This window comes from Grammomys surdaster, unplaced genomic scaffold, assembly GCF_004785775.1.
Source record: "Grammomys surdaster isolate TR1022 unplaced genomic scaffold, NIH_TR_1.0 144, whole genome shotgun sequence".
Classification (NCBI taxonomy): Eukaryota; Metazoa; Chordata; class Mammalia; order Rodentia; family Muridae; genus Grammomys; species Grammomys surdaster.
The window spans coordinates 8,363,421-8,377,694 of record NW_021604602.1 but is presented as its reverse complement, the minus strand read 5'-3'; the positions used below and the strand labels follow the sequence as shown (position 1 = coordinate 8,377,694).

At 57.4% G+C, this 14,274-nt stretch overlaps 1 protein-coding gene across 3 annotated transcripts in view; it reads right to left on the bottom strand.

The window, feature by feature from the left end:
• Nucleotides 1–14,274, bottom strand: part of Cep170b (centrosomal protein 170B) — a 24,924-nt gene that overhangs the window by 2,316 nt on the left and 8,334 nt on the right. For 2 of the 3 annotated variants that reach the window (XM_028764544.1, XM_028764543.1), the window contains exons 3-17: nt 13,467–13,556; nt 12,630–12,708; nt 12,133–12,191; nt 10,970–11,108; nt 9,027–9,131; nt 8,467–8,940; nt 7,433–8,145; nt 6,979–7,152; nt 6,638–6,728; nt 4,806–6,479; nt 3,372–3,609; nt 1,230–1,389; nt 777–920; nt 554–642; nt 107–200 (exon numbers count right to left, since the gene is read on the bottom strand). In XM_028764544.1, coding sequence (XP_028620377.1) covers nt 107–200; nt 554–642; nt 777–920; nt 1,230–1,389; nt 3,372–3,609; nt 4,806–6,479; nt 6,638–6,728; nt 6,979–7,152; nt 7,433–8,145; nt 8,467–8,940; nt 9,027–9,131; nt 10,970–11,108; nt 12,133–12,191; nt 12,630–12,708; nt 13,467–13,556 — 4,323 coding nt within the window. The remainder of the gene's footprint in view (nt 1–106; nt 201–553; nt 643–776; nt 921–1,229; nt 1,390–3,371; nt 3,610–4,805; nt 6,480–6,637; nt 6,729–6,978; nt 7,153–7,432; nt 8,146–8,466; nt 8,941–9,026; nt 9,132–10,969; nt 11,109–12,132; nt 12,192–12,629; nt 12,709–13,466; nt 13,557–14,274) is intronic. The other variant, XM_028764545.1, reaches the window with a different exon arrangement.

Sequence of the window (14,274 nt, the reverse complement as noted above, 5' to 3'; positions counted from 1 at the left end):
GGGAGGGGCCAGGCCTGAGGATGGGAGGGGCCAGGCCTGAGGATGGGTGGGGCCAGGCCTGAGGATGGGTGGGGCCAGGCCTAAGGATGGGGTCTCTGTCTCTCACCTTGTTGGATGTCTTTAGGATGGGCACTTCATTCTCAGAATTGATTCTGGCCTCTAAGTCCTCCCATGCCCGGCCTGTATTCTGGAAGAGGATCCTGGGAGGAACACAGGGACAAGGACAGTGACAGAGAACACAGAATAACTGCTTCCCCTATATGTCTCTGGCCATAGAAAAGCTGATGCACCTCTTGCTAGAGTCAAGAGGGAAACTGAAGCCCAGAGCAGGAGCATGACCTATCTGATGCTCAGGTGGGAACAACTCAGATAGGGGGGCAGGGATGGAGATAAGGGCTGAGAGAGGAAGTGAGGGCCCCAACCCCAGGGAGAAGTGTAGGCACACAGAGCCTGGCTACCTACACGTGACCTACCAGGCTGCACACTCTGATACTAATGCTAGACGCAGCTCACGTGACCCTGTTGGCACTGCACCCAGGGACTACCCACTTACTTCATCTTCTCAGCAAGATGCTCCGTGTTCTCACGAATGGCATGTGACAGCTGGGACACCGGGTTTAGCATCAGATTATCAAAGATCACCTGGAAGGACCTGGGCATTAGTATGGCAGGGGCCCTCCCGTCCCCACCCAGCTAGCTGGCTTCCATCTCACAATCCAGACACCGTCTAAGACATGCCCCAACCCGCGGCTATGCAATGTTGGAGGGTGCCGTGCCTCCTCACGGTTCCGAGGCCTTGTCTTGTTGGCCAGAGCATCCTCGCAGCTGTCATTCATGTTCTGGTCCAAGTTGTGAGAGTTCATGGAGCCGGGTGGCACTTTTTGGAAGTTGAGGCTGGCCTCTGGAATGCGCTGTACCAGCTGCAGAGAACAGAGCAAGACCCATTGGCTCGTCTGATGCAGAGGAACCACTAGGGGGTGGAGCGAGCCCCTCCACTGCTTCAAACAGACAAGTGATAAAACAGGATACGACAGGCCTGGGCCCATCTGTTCAGGAGCCGTCCCAACGCCCACCCCTTTGGAAGGAGACAACGGAGCTTGCAGCCAAGTTTCCACAGCACAGCCTCTCCGGGACTCTGTGAGGATTCTTATTACAGCCCTCAAACCAAGAAGCACAGGTGGACCTCGACCCTGGGGATGAGCATGTGCACTTGAAAGGCCTGAACTCACCTCTTCCCGGGCTGAGATGGTTGAGGCAGGGGTGTTGGGCACATTCCCGAGAGATGGGCTACGAGTGGGTCCCGGGGAGCCCAGTGAGTCCCCATCTCCAGCCACATCGTGGATCTCCCTGGCCAGGATGGCCACATCCTTCACTAGTGTCTGGCTTAGTCTGCGGCCAACAGGAAAAAAGTTCTGCAAGAGGTCCTCTTGGGAGAGCCCCAGCACACAGAAGAGGATGGTGAGGACCCACAAGCAGCCTGTGCACACTGACACAGAGCAGTCAGGATCCAGCTCCACTGCCTGAGGCCGTGCTGGGTAAAAGCCTGGGCCTGAGGTACATGGCCTGACAGAACTGGGCCTGAGGTGTACGGGGAAGGGTCTGACAGAAGAGTAGGACCCCCAGACTTTCTCCTCTTCCTGCACACCAGAGCTAGACACTATGGCCGTCAGGCCCTCCCAGGATGGATGTAACTCAGCCACAGAATGCATGGGTACCACCTTGGCAAGCAGGGAAAAGGAGGCAGGGGAGGAGTAAATGGAGACTCATAACTAGCATGGAGGAGGACTCCTGGCTCCAAAGGTCAGAGTTCGGTAGAGGGACATGTGGCTCTTCCAATATGGCTGAGAGCTAAGTTCTGATCACACCATAGGGGAACGTACATCTGACAAGGGACTGGGCTTGTCCCAGTGAGATACCTGGGCAGCCAGGAGACAGAGGACAAAGGAGGCAGCAGCCATTCCCTGAGCTTGCTGCTTTGAGGGCCTAGGTCTAACTAGGCTCCTTGGCACATGGCCAGCCCCCTCTTTAAGGAGGTCCCTGAAGGGCCCGAATCTTATCTTGTCTTAATGGTTCTTCAGGCTCATCGCCACCATGGTCCACACACTTGAACCCTCAGCTCCAGACTTGGGGTACCCTGTGACTATCCTCTTGGGTCTACCTAGGACCTGCATCCTGGGCCTTTGCCATACCTGCCCCTCTCCAAAAGCTTCCTCATGGTTCCCCAACTGGACAGCCCAGGCCTCTCACTGGTTGGTCTCATGGTTCTGACATCAAGAGAGCACAGAAGCAGGTCCCCCTGATTCTAGGTAACACCAAACCTCCAAGTGTTCCCACTTTCACCTAAGCTGCCTCTCCTGGGGGCCCTTTCTACAGAGAAGCACATTGCACCAATCTCCTGGGCCCAGACAGGCACACCAGAGCTGGAGAAACCCACACGAGCCACACCTTTTCTTGTTCCTTCTTATACTAACCTGAGACCTGGGGCGCCCTCATCCTTTTGGGTCTCCCCCCAGTGCCGTAATCCTCCTGTAGCCCACATCTAGCTCTTAGGAGGCCCCTCCTTTTCGACCTATCTCTCTTACCCTGTCCCCTGCATGACTTCATTCTACTATGGCCTCAATTTCTGTGTGAGATTATAGTAACTGTACCCCCATCTCCACATGGGCCACTCTCGTGAGGCCCATCTGTTTCTGGTCACCTCAGTGTCACAAGATCTCTCAAGATCAGCATCCTCAATAAAACTCCTGATGTCCACATAGTCCCTAGGGGTCCTCTACAGGCCCTTTAGTGCCCGGTTACCAGGACGCTGGCCATAGGTCAGCTAGATCCATCTCCACACATCCTTTCCCAGAACATCCCAGAGAATGGGCATGTGAGGAAGTTTATTTAGAATAAACTATGGTCACACTAGCTCCTGGAACCCTTCTAGACAGACATCCACCCATCCACCTACCCATCCATCCATCCACCCATCCATCCATCCAAATATCTACTTATCAACTGAGCCGTCACCTAGTGACTGGTCCCTCATCCACACACCCGTTCATTCATTCATGTAACTTTGTTGTTGCTGCTGTTGCTAATTTTAAGGCAGGTTTCCTCTGTGTAGCCCTGGCTGTCCTAGAACTCACTCACTCTGTAGACCAGGCTGGCCTCTAACTCAAGAGATCTGCCTGCCTCTGCCTCCCAAGTGCTGGGATTAAAGGCGTGTCACGCTGGTCTTATCCATCCACCCACTCACATAGCCAACACCCACCAAATAATCTCTAAACCTGTTCAGTGTCAAGAGCGCAGCCCAGCCCAGCCCCTGCCCTCAGGCTGCTCTCAGCCAAGGAGAGGGACCTCTGGCCTGGCCTTGACTGGTCACTCACCTAGCAATCTCTGCGATCTCTGCTGTCTGCACGATGAAGCCGTAGGGGTCAGGCTCTTCCTCATCATCGTCTGTGTCTCGGGGGCCCTGGGAGCGAGCCCGGGCAGAGCTGCTGCCCCTCGGGGTCTGTGTGGCTGTTGAGGCATGGGAGCGTGTGTGTTTAGGGGAGCTGTGGTGGGATCCATACTCCTCCTCAGAGGTGGACGTGTAATCCGAACCCTGCTGCCGGCGCCGCGTGTCTTGAGTGAGTGGTTTGGATTCAGAAGCAGCGAGAACAGAACAGAGAACACTCAGTGCCTCGGTAGCCTCAGGGTCCCTCAGGATGAGGGCCCTGTGCTGCAGGGCAGGTGCATCACAGCTGTCCCCAGAAGCCCCTAGCAGAAGCACCCCCAGCCCAAAGGACATGCAGGGCCAGGGACCGGGCACTCCTGGGGTCAGTGCAGCCATCCAGGCGGCAGGGAGGGGTCGGATGGTAACCAGCTATGCACGATGAGATGAGAGCACCTCCCTGGGCACCAGGAAAGGATGCTGGCAGATAATGAGGGAAGCCATCACAGGGACCAGCTATGGCACCACAGAGCTGGCTCACACAGGTGAGTGAGGTCAGACCACCGCCAGCCCGAGCCAGGCTCCCACAGCCTTCATCAGATCTACATCCATAGGTATGGCTGCCTGGGTAGGACCTTAGATTCCTTGGCTCAGAGCTGTTTGAGTCCCAACCAGCATGGATAGCAAACACACTTAGGATGAGGGCTGGACGCAGCCTGCATGCTAAGCAGTGCTGGCAGGTTGAGGTCTATGTGAAGATGCTGGGAGGTAGAGGGGTGCGTGGGGTCAGCCGGGGACAGCAAGGCCAAGGGGTGGGGCTGTGGCTGCAGCACCTTGGCTCAAACCAATCCACTCAATCCTGGGGCACAGCACAGCTCCCTTGGTGGGGTGGGACGAGGGCTAGATGGACAGGTCACCAGCCACTCCAGAGACGAGGCCAGCTCTGACAGCTGAAACAGTGTGTCCCTTCTTATTGTACACGTTACTCGGGATGGGGCAGGTCACTGTCCATGTGGATGGACACAGCCCTCTCAGGCCAGGGGTCTGTGGCCATTCAAGGGTGTCAGAAGGGCTCTCATTCAATAAATACCCTTCATGGGGGCTTCAGCACAGGGGACAGGGCCCAGAGAACTTTGGGAGAGTCCTCCCCAGGTCCTCAGCTTGGACAGCTTGGGCCCTACAGAGTCATCAGAAGTGCTAGCCTGGGGACACCAAGAATGACAGAGGCAATGTTAAGGCCCAGGTGACAGGAGGCACCCTGGGAGGGTCTGTGGGCACACCTGGTCAGTGCACACGATATGCGAGTCACAACACATCTACCTGAGGCTCAGCTCCCGCTGGCCATCCTGCCTACCCACCAGCCCACTACCCATCACTCCACACTCACTGGAAGAGTATCTGGCACTGCCCGGGCGGGCTCGGCTGAAGGGCTGGCGGGGGCCGGCGTTGGCAGCAGTAGCAGCAGCCTTCTTGGCAGCAGCACGGGCTTCGGCTATCGTGGGCTTACGGCTGGTGCTGTAGAGCTCAGCACTGCGACCAGAGAAGCCGGTACGGGAAGGGGCAGTCTCAGACTCGCTGGGCCCTGTGAAGGAACCTGCCCGCTTCCGGGGCATGGCCAGGATGTCCAAGCGTGTCAGTTTCTTGGCCTGCTCAGGGGCCGTACGATTTGCTGGTTCAGGGTTGGCTGTGGTCCCTCGTTCACCATCCACAGCCTCAGTGTCTGAGGCATCACCCAGACGGGCACGCCTGAGTCGGGAGGCTCTGGTGGGCCTTGGGGTGGACAGGCTGTTGGAGCGGGTCAGTGCCTGCTGCACTTTCTGAGCAGTAGTGGAACTGCGGCTTTGCTCCTCCCGGGCAGCTGGGGATGGTGGGGTAGCCACTGGTTTCCGGCGAGGCCCCTGTCGACCTGCCACAGTAGTCTCAGGGGTCTCATGGTTAGAATTGGGCAGGTGGGCAAGGCCAGAGCCTCGCTCTTCTTCGGGCCAGTCCAGGGACCCTCGAGACCCATGGCCTCGCCGCATAGCCAGGCGCCTTGATGGATCTCCATGGCCCGAGTCTGCAGGCGGTGGGCGATGCTGTCTCTCAGACAGCCGCTCTCGGGCACTGCCCAGGGTAGCACCCCCCAGGTCTGGTCCTGCTGGCGGAGACAACAGGCTCTCCTTCTGTGGCCCTGGAGTCTGTGGGGTTGTTGGGCTGGGCCCATTTTTGCCACTGAGCAAGCTAATGGTGCTGGCTGTGTCCACATCTGAATCCCCAGACAGGGAGTCCTCTGGAGGCCGAGGAGTACTGCCCCCCTCACACTCATCTGCAGACTTGGAGCGGAGTCGGGCCTCCAGGGCTGCCAGGGCTGTCTCAGTCTCCTTCAAGATCAGGTGGGTGTCCTGAGTGTGGAAGTCCATGCGTGAGGCGCGGGCTGCAGCCAAGTCTTGTAGGAGCGGGTGGCTAGAAATGTGGGGGAGCTTGCCAGGTGCCGGGGGGCCACTGGTTGGCTCCTTAGTGAAACTCTCTTGCCGGGCAAAGGTCAGAGCCTCCTTGGGTGGGGCCGGGTCAGGCTCTGGGGACCGACCACTGCGCAACTGGATCACCATCCTCCCATTGGGACTGACGTAAAGGCCATCCCTTGCTGAAGGGCTGGTCTGGACTACCCGTCCCGGGCCATCCACTTCCACAGGAGCCACAAATGATTTCTTGGGGAAGGTGGCCTCCCCATTCTGATCGCCAATGAAGAAAGAGGTAGGGGCTAGCTCCCCAGGGGCCCTTGGTGAGCGCCGACCCCTGACCCATGCTAGATCCTCCTGCCGCTCTGTGCCTGGTTCTGGGCCTCGGCCGCCATCTGACCCGCTGGCATCACTGAGACTATCAGGGTCCAGGTCTTCCTGGCCTATAAGGCAGTTTGCTGGCTCACTGCCCAGATCTGGTGGCCCTGGGCCATTCCGCCTGACAGCTTCAAGGCCTGCAGGGCTGTCAGCCCTATCGCTGGGTAACTGGGGGAGCAGACGCCGAGTTCGAGTCACAGGCAGGGGCCCCTCAGGCTCCCCAGGTCTGCGCCCAGGACCGTCCTCTGCAAATCACAAGGCCAATGCAGTTAGAATGGCTATAGACCTGCAGGCCCTACATGCACAGAGCTCCAACCCTCTCCCAGACCCAGGCTGACACAAACTATGTCTATGGTGAGGACTGAGGTCACCCAACCCTTACAGCGACTGTGGGGTTACATACCTGCCAAACCAGCATCTGAGTAGCTGTCAGCCAGGCTAGCCCATCGAGAAACCCACTTCTGACCCCCAGGGGAGCCTGGGACCAAGAGATTCTGCAGAGAGAAGGGCAAGAAAGTGTATCCACAGCCTAGGAGGCACAAGCTCAGAACAGAAGCCAGGGCGCGAAGAGACTCATCCATGCTGGAGCTGCCATGGATAATACCCTTCTCAAAAGCAGTCAAAAGGGCCCTGTGGCCTTCCCTAGGCACGTGTGACCCCAATGTCACCACCAAAACTGGTCAGTTCCATCAGCATATCAGGACTCAGTCCCAGATCTGCAACGACGGCTGACCGGCCTCATACCTGCTGCTCCATCTGGGGAGCGATGCCTGGGGTTCGGGAAGCAAACTCTTGTAGCAAAGCCATCCGCTGGGCCACACCCCCATCACTGGGCTCGTCCTTGTCACCTCTGATGACAGGGCGGAAGGTAGCTGAGGATACCCTGGAGAGTTCAGGGGATTCGAACACCCCAAAAACCTGCCAAGAGGAGAGAGTGCCAAGGGTCAGAGGTGCCCGGATCTCCACCCCCACATGGATGTGAGTCCAATTATTCAGCTAGGCATGGTGCGTGGGAAATCGGCTCCATTCTGACAAAATAAGAGACAGAGTCCGGGGGACCTCCCTCCTCCAAGTCCTTTTGTCCAGCTGGACCAGACATGTAACTGGACAGCAACAGGCCAAATCTGGTTCCCCAACATGACCCTGGAGTCCCTTCCTGCCCCACAGCCCACAGGGCACCATCTGACCATAACCATACCTGGTCGATCATCTTCCGAGCCTCCTCCACTTCTTGGTCTTGAGCCTCTGTCTCAATGGTATAGGTGCCTGCGTCACTCAGACTGTCATCCTCCTCCTGTCTACGTGCCTTGGTCAGCTGGGGGTCAGTGGGAGGCGGTGGGGTGGTCGAGGGGGTCACAGGACTGGCGCCTCGGGGTGTTAAAGGGGTGGGCAGCACTGGAGGCGTCTTCTCGGGGCAAGGCCTCGTGGCTGGGGAACTATCCCGCATACACTGGGCCATGAAGTCCTGGGCCAGGCGGGAGCGGCGCCCCACGCTGCCAAAGGGGCGGGTGGAGGCCCGGGGGACGGGAGAAGTGTTGCCCAGCCGCTCCTCAGTCTTCTCTCGCTTGAGCGAGCTGGCCCTCTGTGGCCCTGAGCTGCTGCCTGTGGCGCGGACTGCGACACCGGGACGGTCTCTGTCAGCAGTCCCCGTACCCCGACGCTTGTCACCCTTGGGGTCTGCAGGTGGGGTGTGTGTAAAGGACTGTGAGCGCTTCTTACGGGGTGTGTCCTCATCAAAGAACTCAATGACGAAGGCTTGCTGGTTGTGCAGCAGCTCCTGAGGGTCCCTTTTGATCTGCCTCTGCAGCCGCACCTGCTCCCCACTGCCCTCAGCTGGGGCTCCAGACACTGACGCAGTCTTGGCCAAGGGGTCCTCTGAGTCACTCTGTGTGCCGTCCTCATGCTTGTGGCCTGTGAGAACCCTTATTCGTCAGCATACAGTGAGCACTCTTGGGGAGCCTCACTACCCTATGCCCACTGGGGATGGATCCAAACTGACACCCATGTGGAAGAAGTCCTGTGGCACTGGGGCTCAGTGACACTAGATACTGCGCCCCACCACTACCACCATTTTCACCCCTGCCCCCTAGACTAGGCAGGAGATGCCTGGCCAATTCACTGGGAAGTGAAAATCAACCAAACCACCCTGGCTCTCACTGACATGGTGAGTATGGGGGACAGGCAGACCACCTGCTAGCTTAAGAACTTGCCCCGGTGCCAGTCGGCACTCACCCTTCAGAGTACGAGTGTGGACAGGAAGGTCGCTTTTGGTGCTGTGGCGGTCATCCCCTGGGCCATCCCGGCGCAGCAGGCTTGGGTCATTCTGCACCAGCCAGTCGGCCACCTTGGTTTCGGCGGAGACCATCTCCACAGGTGTGGTCTCCTTGCTGGGGGGCCGCCGCTGGCGCAGGGAGAACTTGGTGATATGGTCTTTGATCTTCACCTTGCCTGGGCTACAGTCATCAAACTCAATGGTGAAGGAGGCATGGCTCTGCACCACAGGGGCCGTCCCACCAATACCTGCCTCCTGGTCTTTTGTGGGCACTTCCTGGGTTGGCACCTCGGGCAGCCGTGGTGGCTGCGGCGCTTCCTTCGTGGGGATCTCAAAATAGCTGGGCTCACGTCTGAACGAGTAGTCTGGCGGCTCGGCAGGAGCACGGCAGCTCTCTGGCTCACCATCCGGCTGTGCCAGGTCCTTGGGACGCTCTGTGAGGAGGAGTCCTCAGGCCAAGCCTTTTAAAAGCCACCCTGCTACCCTCTAACCCAGTGCTAGCTGGCACCCCGAGACTCACCTGGGTAGGGCTCCTCCTGGTGCCGGTCTTCAGATGGTGTCCCACTGTCATCCTCACCCCACCAGGAGGGTTGCCCATACAGCGGAGTGCGGTAAGCTACCGCCTCTGTAGGGAGTTCAGAACTTAGGTTGGCCTCCAATGTGAAGACCTGGAACAGGGCTGGTCTGTGGACCAGGCCCTGGCCTTACCTCCCAGCTGGGACCTGCAGTTATTCAAGTGTCTTGCCAGTTGTTGAACACTCTGGGCCTGTTCACACATCTGTGGGTGAGGATGATCACTAGCCCTGCCTAGGCCTCTCTTGATGGTGATAGAGGAAGGCTCATTTCAGGAGACGCCGTCCTGGGACAGCGTTCTCTGCCTTGCAGTATACAAGGCAACAAGGTTTGGGTTCTTCTAAGGTTCTATAAATGGCTCTGCCGTAATGGGTGACCCTGGGGTGAGGGCCACCACTGTCTGGGTGGCCGATGTCACAGTTAAGAAACATTTGTTTTAATGTTAGGATCTATGTCTAGAAGTTGACCTTCTACCTCCATGAATTTAGGTTTTCAGCTCCGATTTGGGTGACTGCAGAGTCCAGGGCCCCAGGGCAGGGCGTCGCGATGAGGTACAAACAGCCTTGTCCCCCATGGGCCCTTTCATTTCTGCTGGGTCCAATGACCATCAGAATCTTGGTTACTGGTCCAGGTGCTCACACCAGCAGGCAGCAATTAGATCTGAAGGCTAGACTACCTATCAGTCAACAGGTGTCCCTGTAGAATGGAGGCTATCCCTTGGTGTTTTGGGTATGTCTCCTTGTCCCCAGGGACCCCACTCTACAAATTACCATATGCTCCTTATACGAATGATGGGTTTCACTGCCCTGCGGTATACCATATGCAGTCATCTTCCATACCCTTCTCCCATCCATACCCTTCTCCTGTTGGCCCCCTGACCTCGTTCTTTACCCATCGCTATACGCAGCGGTCCTTGAAGCACCATGTGTCTGCCGTTGGGCAGTGCTCTCCAAGCCTATCTGAGGTCCTCCAATGTGCTGTGCTCTGTAGGACTGAGAAGCTTACTCGCCCAGCTGGCTGCACTTGCTATAACCTCAGGGACAGCTCTAGGACCCTGTTACCAGCTGTGTGTACTCACAGCCTGGACACTGACAGGTGCTCGGAACAGGTCAGATGACTGTCTGGACACCTGCCCAGTCCCCAGCCGTCTTCATAAAGGTAAGCACAGGTCATTGTTCAGGGTATACCTGCACCTCAGCCACACCAGCTGTATACCAGCAGCTCAAGATGTGCGTCCATGGGCTGACCCATAGGGCACAGTAGACGTTAGCCAAGGCTGGGGCAGCACGGTGACCTTCCTGACGTAGGAAGAATATCTAACTTGGTTTCCTAGAAGCACCTTCTCCCACCTAGAACTTGCCCTGTCCACCACTGCATATCCAGGCAGGACTCACGCCTCCTGTTGCTGTGCTATGCTATCCCCATGCCCACCCAGACCCAGATCCCACTACCCACCTCTACAGTAGCCCCCTAAATGTGTAAGTCAGGCCTTTACCTTGCACTCACCTATCACCCCAGCCCCAGGGGCCATAGGATCTGCAGAATCAGGCAGATACCTGACTTCAGGCAATTGAGACCTGCCTGAAGACCACAAGGGCTGGTGTCTAATGATCCATCAACTGTTGGCAGCCCTGGGGTCCTAGAAAAGGGGGCATGCCTGGGGAGGTATGTGCAGCTACACAAGACAAGCCCAAGTTTAAGCAGGCCTGCGCCCTGAGCTGTGCTGTGAACCGGGAGTGCAAGCTGAGATGAGGAATCCCATGGGATACAGTAAGGGAAAGAGGGTAGACAGAGAGGCAGGAGAGACAGGGATGGAGACAGGAAGGCCGTGAGTGGCTCTGTATTTCTGCCTTTCCTCTACCCATCCTGGTTCCCACGCCCATGGCCTACCTGCTCCATGTCTTCGGTCCCCTTTCTCTGGCCTGGGCTGTGAGGACTCGCAGTAGGGTGTGTGATCTGGAAGCGCATCACCCCTCTTGGGTGCAGTGACCTTGACGCTCACCTGCAGCTGGCTGGTGTACTTTTCGTGCTGTGGGCAAGCACGTGAGGTCAGGGGTACTGTGCCAGCCTTGACAAACTTTCCAGCCAGCCCTGCCTCCCCTCCACAAACAAATCTGAGACTAGTCCATCTGGTGAGGCAGCTGAGGGTCTAGGCCCCATGGAGGATGCTCTATTTCATATAGCTAGGCAGAGTGAAGGGATGGAAACAGGCAAGGACCACAAGAACAGAGCCTAGAGACCAGCATCCTCCGGGCCCCACCAGAAACAGGTCCTAGGGAGGTAAGCCACGCAGGGGCCTAGCTACATGACCTCTTACTTTACAAATTAATTTGGAAAACTAGGTAAGGCTAGAGCACTCACACGGTTCACAACCCATACAAGTAGAGGAAAGAAAACACTGGCCTGCCTCAGGAGCCTAAGTCCCTCGATGAGGCTCCAACCAATGTGACCTCAGCAGTCTCAAAGACACCAACCCAGAGGACACACTGCCTGCCCCGCCCTTAGTGGTCTAATTAAATCCTTTTTTGTAACCTCCCCTGGGTGGGTCAGGGCCCAAGAGTGTGGTCTGGCTTTCCACCCGGCTTGGCCCACTGCTATGTACTCTACTCCCAAGGGATCTTGTCCTCCTGTTAGGTGGCTCACCCGTATCCATTGCTTCCCAGCATTTGGGCTATCTTCTGAGCCACAGACTGTCCTACCCACTACCTGACTTGAAAGGTCCTAGGCTATACTTGTAGGCCTCAAAAGCTCCAACTGTTCCAGTAGGGCCAATCACCCAGCCCACACCTCCCCAGTTGTCCCTACCATTTGTCGCCGTATAAGCCTAGGGGTAACGACTACTTCTCACCGGCTGGTCCGGGCCATCCAGCAGGACAAGCCAAGCAGCCCTGATTCATGGTACCTGCAGCCAGCAAAGGGTGGCTCAGGAGCCTGGAGAATGTGTCCAGGGGTAGACCAAAGCAGGAGCAGAGACTGGCAGGCTAAGGGCTCAGCCCTCACAGCCAGGGGTCCCCAGGGGGCCTTCTTAGCCCGTGGGCCTCTGTGTCACTGACCTTGAGTGCCTCCTCAGGAACACGGTGCTGCACACGCTCCAGCACGTACATGTTGGAATGTGGCCACGAGTTAAGGAGATCACACAACAGGAGGAGCAGGAAGGACCTGTGGCTGCAGCGCTGGAGTCACCAGTGGTGAGTGGGTAGACTCAAAGACTCCTGGAGGTGGGAAGACCTTCTGGGGAGGACCAATCATACCCCAACACACTCAAGAGCACGGAATACGCAGGCTTCAGAACTCAAGGTCAAACCAGGACTCTGGGTCCCAAGTTCCTCAGTCCTTCTGTGACCTCAGACTGAGCATGCAGAGAGGCAGGCTGAGGCTAGGAGCACACATGCCCCTCCATCAGAGGGAGCCCAACTTCAGGTAACCTCTAAGCCTGAGGGCCTCTGCTGTAATTTAGAAATCCCCTAATCTCAGAGCAAGTGTGGCCTTGGTCTTGATGGAGCAGAGTCGGGGAGCCCCCTCAGAGAAGGACCCCCTCAGAGAAGGATATCATAGCCAAAGCGGATGACGTCGTTGAGCTTCAGTGTGATGTACTTCTGGTCTGGGATGCGCACATCATTCACAAACGTCTAAGGAAGAAAGAGGTGGAGGAGGAGGAGGCCTAAGCAGAGCCCCCTGCCTTCCTGTGTTCCCGGCTCACTGTCCTAGGACAGACCTCTGAGGTAGCAGACCCTGCAGGGCCCAGATGGAAAGCTGACTGGGACTGGGGTCAGGTGCCCAGCAGAGTTCTCCACAGTGCAGCGGGGACAAGGGAGAAGCCTACTTGTCACAAAGGCCCTGCGGGAAGGGCTGTATTATATGAAGGGTGGATCAGGGAGGAGGGATTGAGGGTGACTGATGCCAAGTCTTGTTCCCAGGCTCACATAATGTAGGCAAGACACACTGGGGGAGCTGTGAATACCCTCTCAGAACTGCACAGGCAGGAATAGGTCAGAGTCTGTTTTCTTATTGAAACAGGGTCCTGGGATGGACCACATCTGACAAATGTAGACTGAGACGTGTCTAGGTAGGACAGACGCAGGAAGCTGCAGACACCGTATCCCTGTCCTTCTGCCATATCCGGCTCCTCACTCATATAGCCAGGCCCCCCTCCTTCCTCAGTCCCAAAGAACCAAAGGACACACACTCCCTTTCCCAGATGGGGCGGGCACGGCTCAACGCTTTTGCAGGGGGACTCATCTCCTAGCATTGGGCCTCCCTAGCCCGATAGAGATCTGGCCTCTGTAGCTGAAGAAGACCTCAGCTTCAGCCAGTGGGGGCTCGGGACAGGTCCCAGGAGGCATGATCATGGGTGGGGTGGGACCAGGCAAGAGCCCAGTACACTCACCCCATTGAGACTGCCCAGGTCCTTCACCCAGTGCTCATCACGGTCCTGGTCGTAGTTGATGACGGCATGCTGCTTGTCCACACTACGGGACTGGAGGGAACAGACAGTGGTCCTCAGGTGCCCAGTCCCAGGCTGCCAATGTCTCAAAGCTCCTGAGCCCCCTGTCCTATGACAGTGCAGTCAAAGCCAGCAGCTGTTACAGCAAGCCACAGGGCTGTGCAAGCCACCAGGGCCACTCTATCCTATGTTGTCGCCTTGGTACCTCCTCCCACCAGCACCGTGCCCGGTCAGTGTGGGAGGACATGCAAACCCAGTCATCCGAGACAGGCCGTCCCCTCCTAAGGGCAGGCAGAGGAGGCCAGCCACTTCCACTTGAGCCAGAGGGAAAGGCTACACCTCGGCTCAGCCCACAGGAGCATACAACTTGTGTGACGGCCACATAGGGCTGACAGTATGTACTTATCACCAGGCTCCCCATCCACTGGGCTCCCGATCCCCACCCCGGCAGGGCTTGGCATGCACCTGCTCATGCTTGAGCACAGATATTCATTTTAACATGTATGTGCTACTCCACTCCAAGCTGTTCTCACCTTTCCTGGCCACCAACCTGCCCAGGATCCCTCCCAAGGACAGTCACCGAACTCTTCACATGGCTGAGCCCCCAGATCCTATACCCAGGACATAGGTGGGAGCAGGGTCATGCAACTTGCTTAGGCACCGTCAGTGTGGGTCCATGTTATCAGTCTGCAAGGCTGTGTCAGCCACTGCACCACTGTCCACTGCCTATCTCCATCCCCACAGCACACAG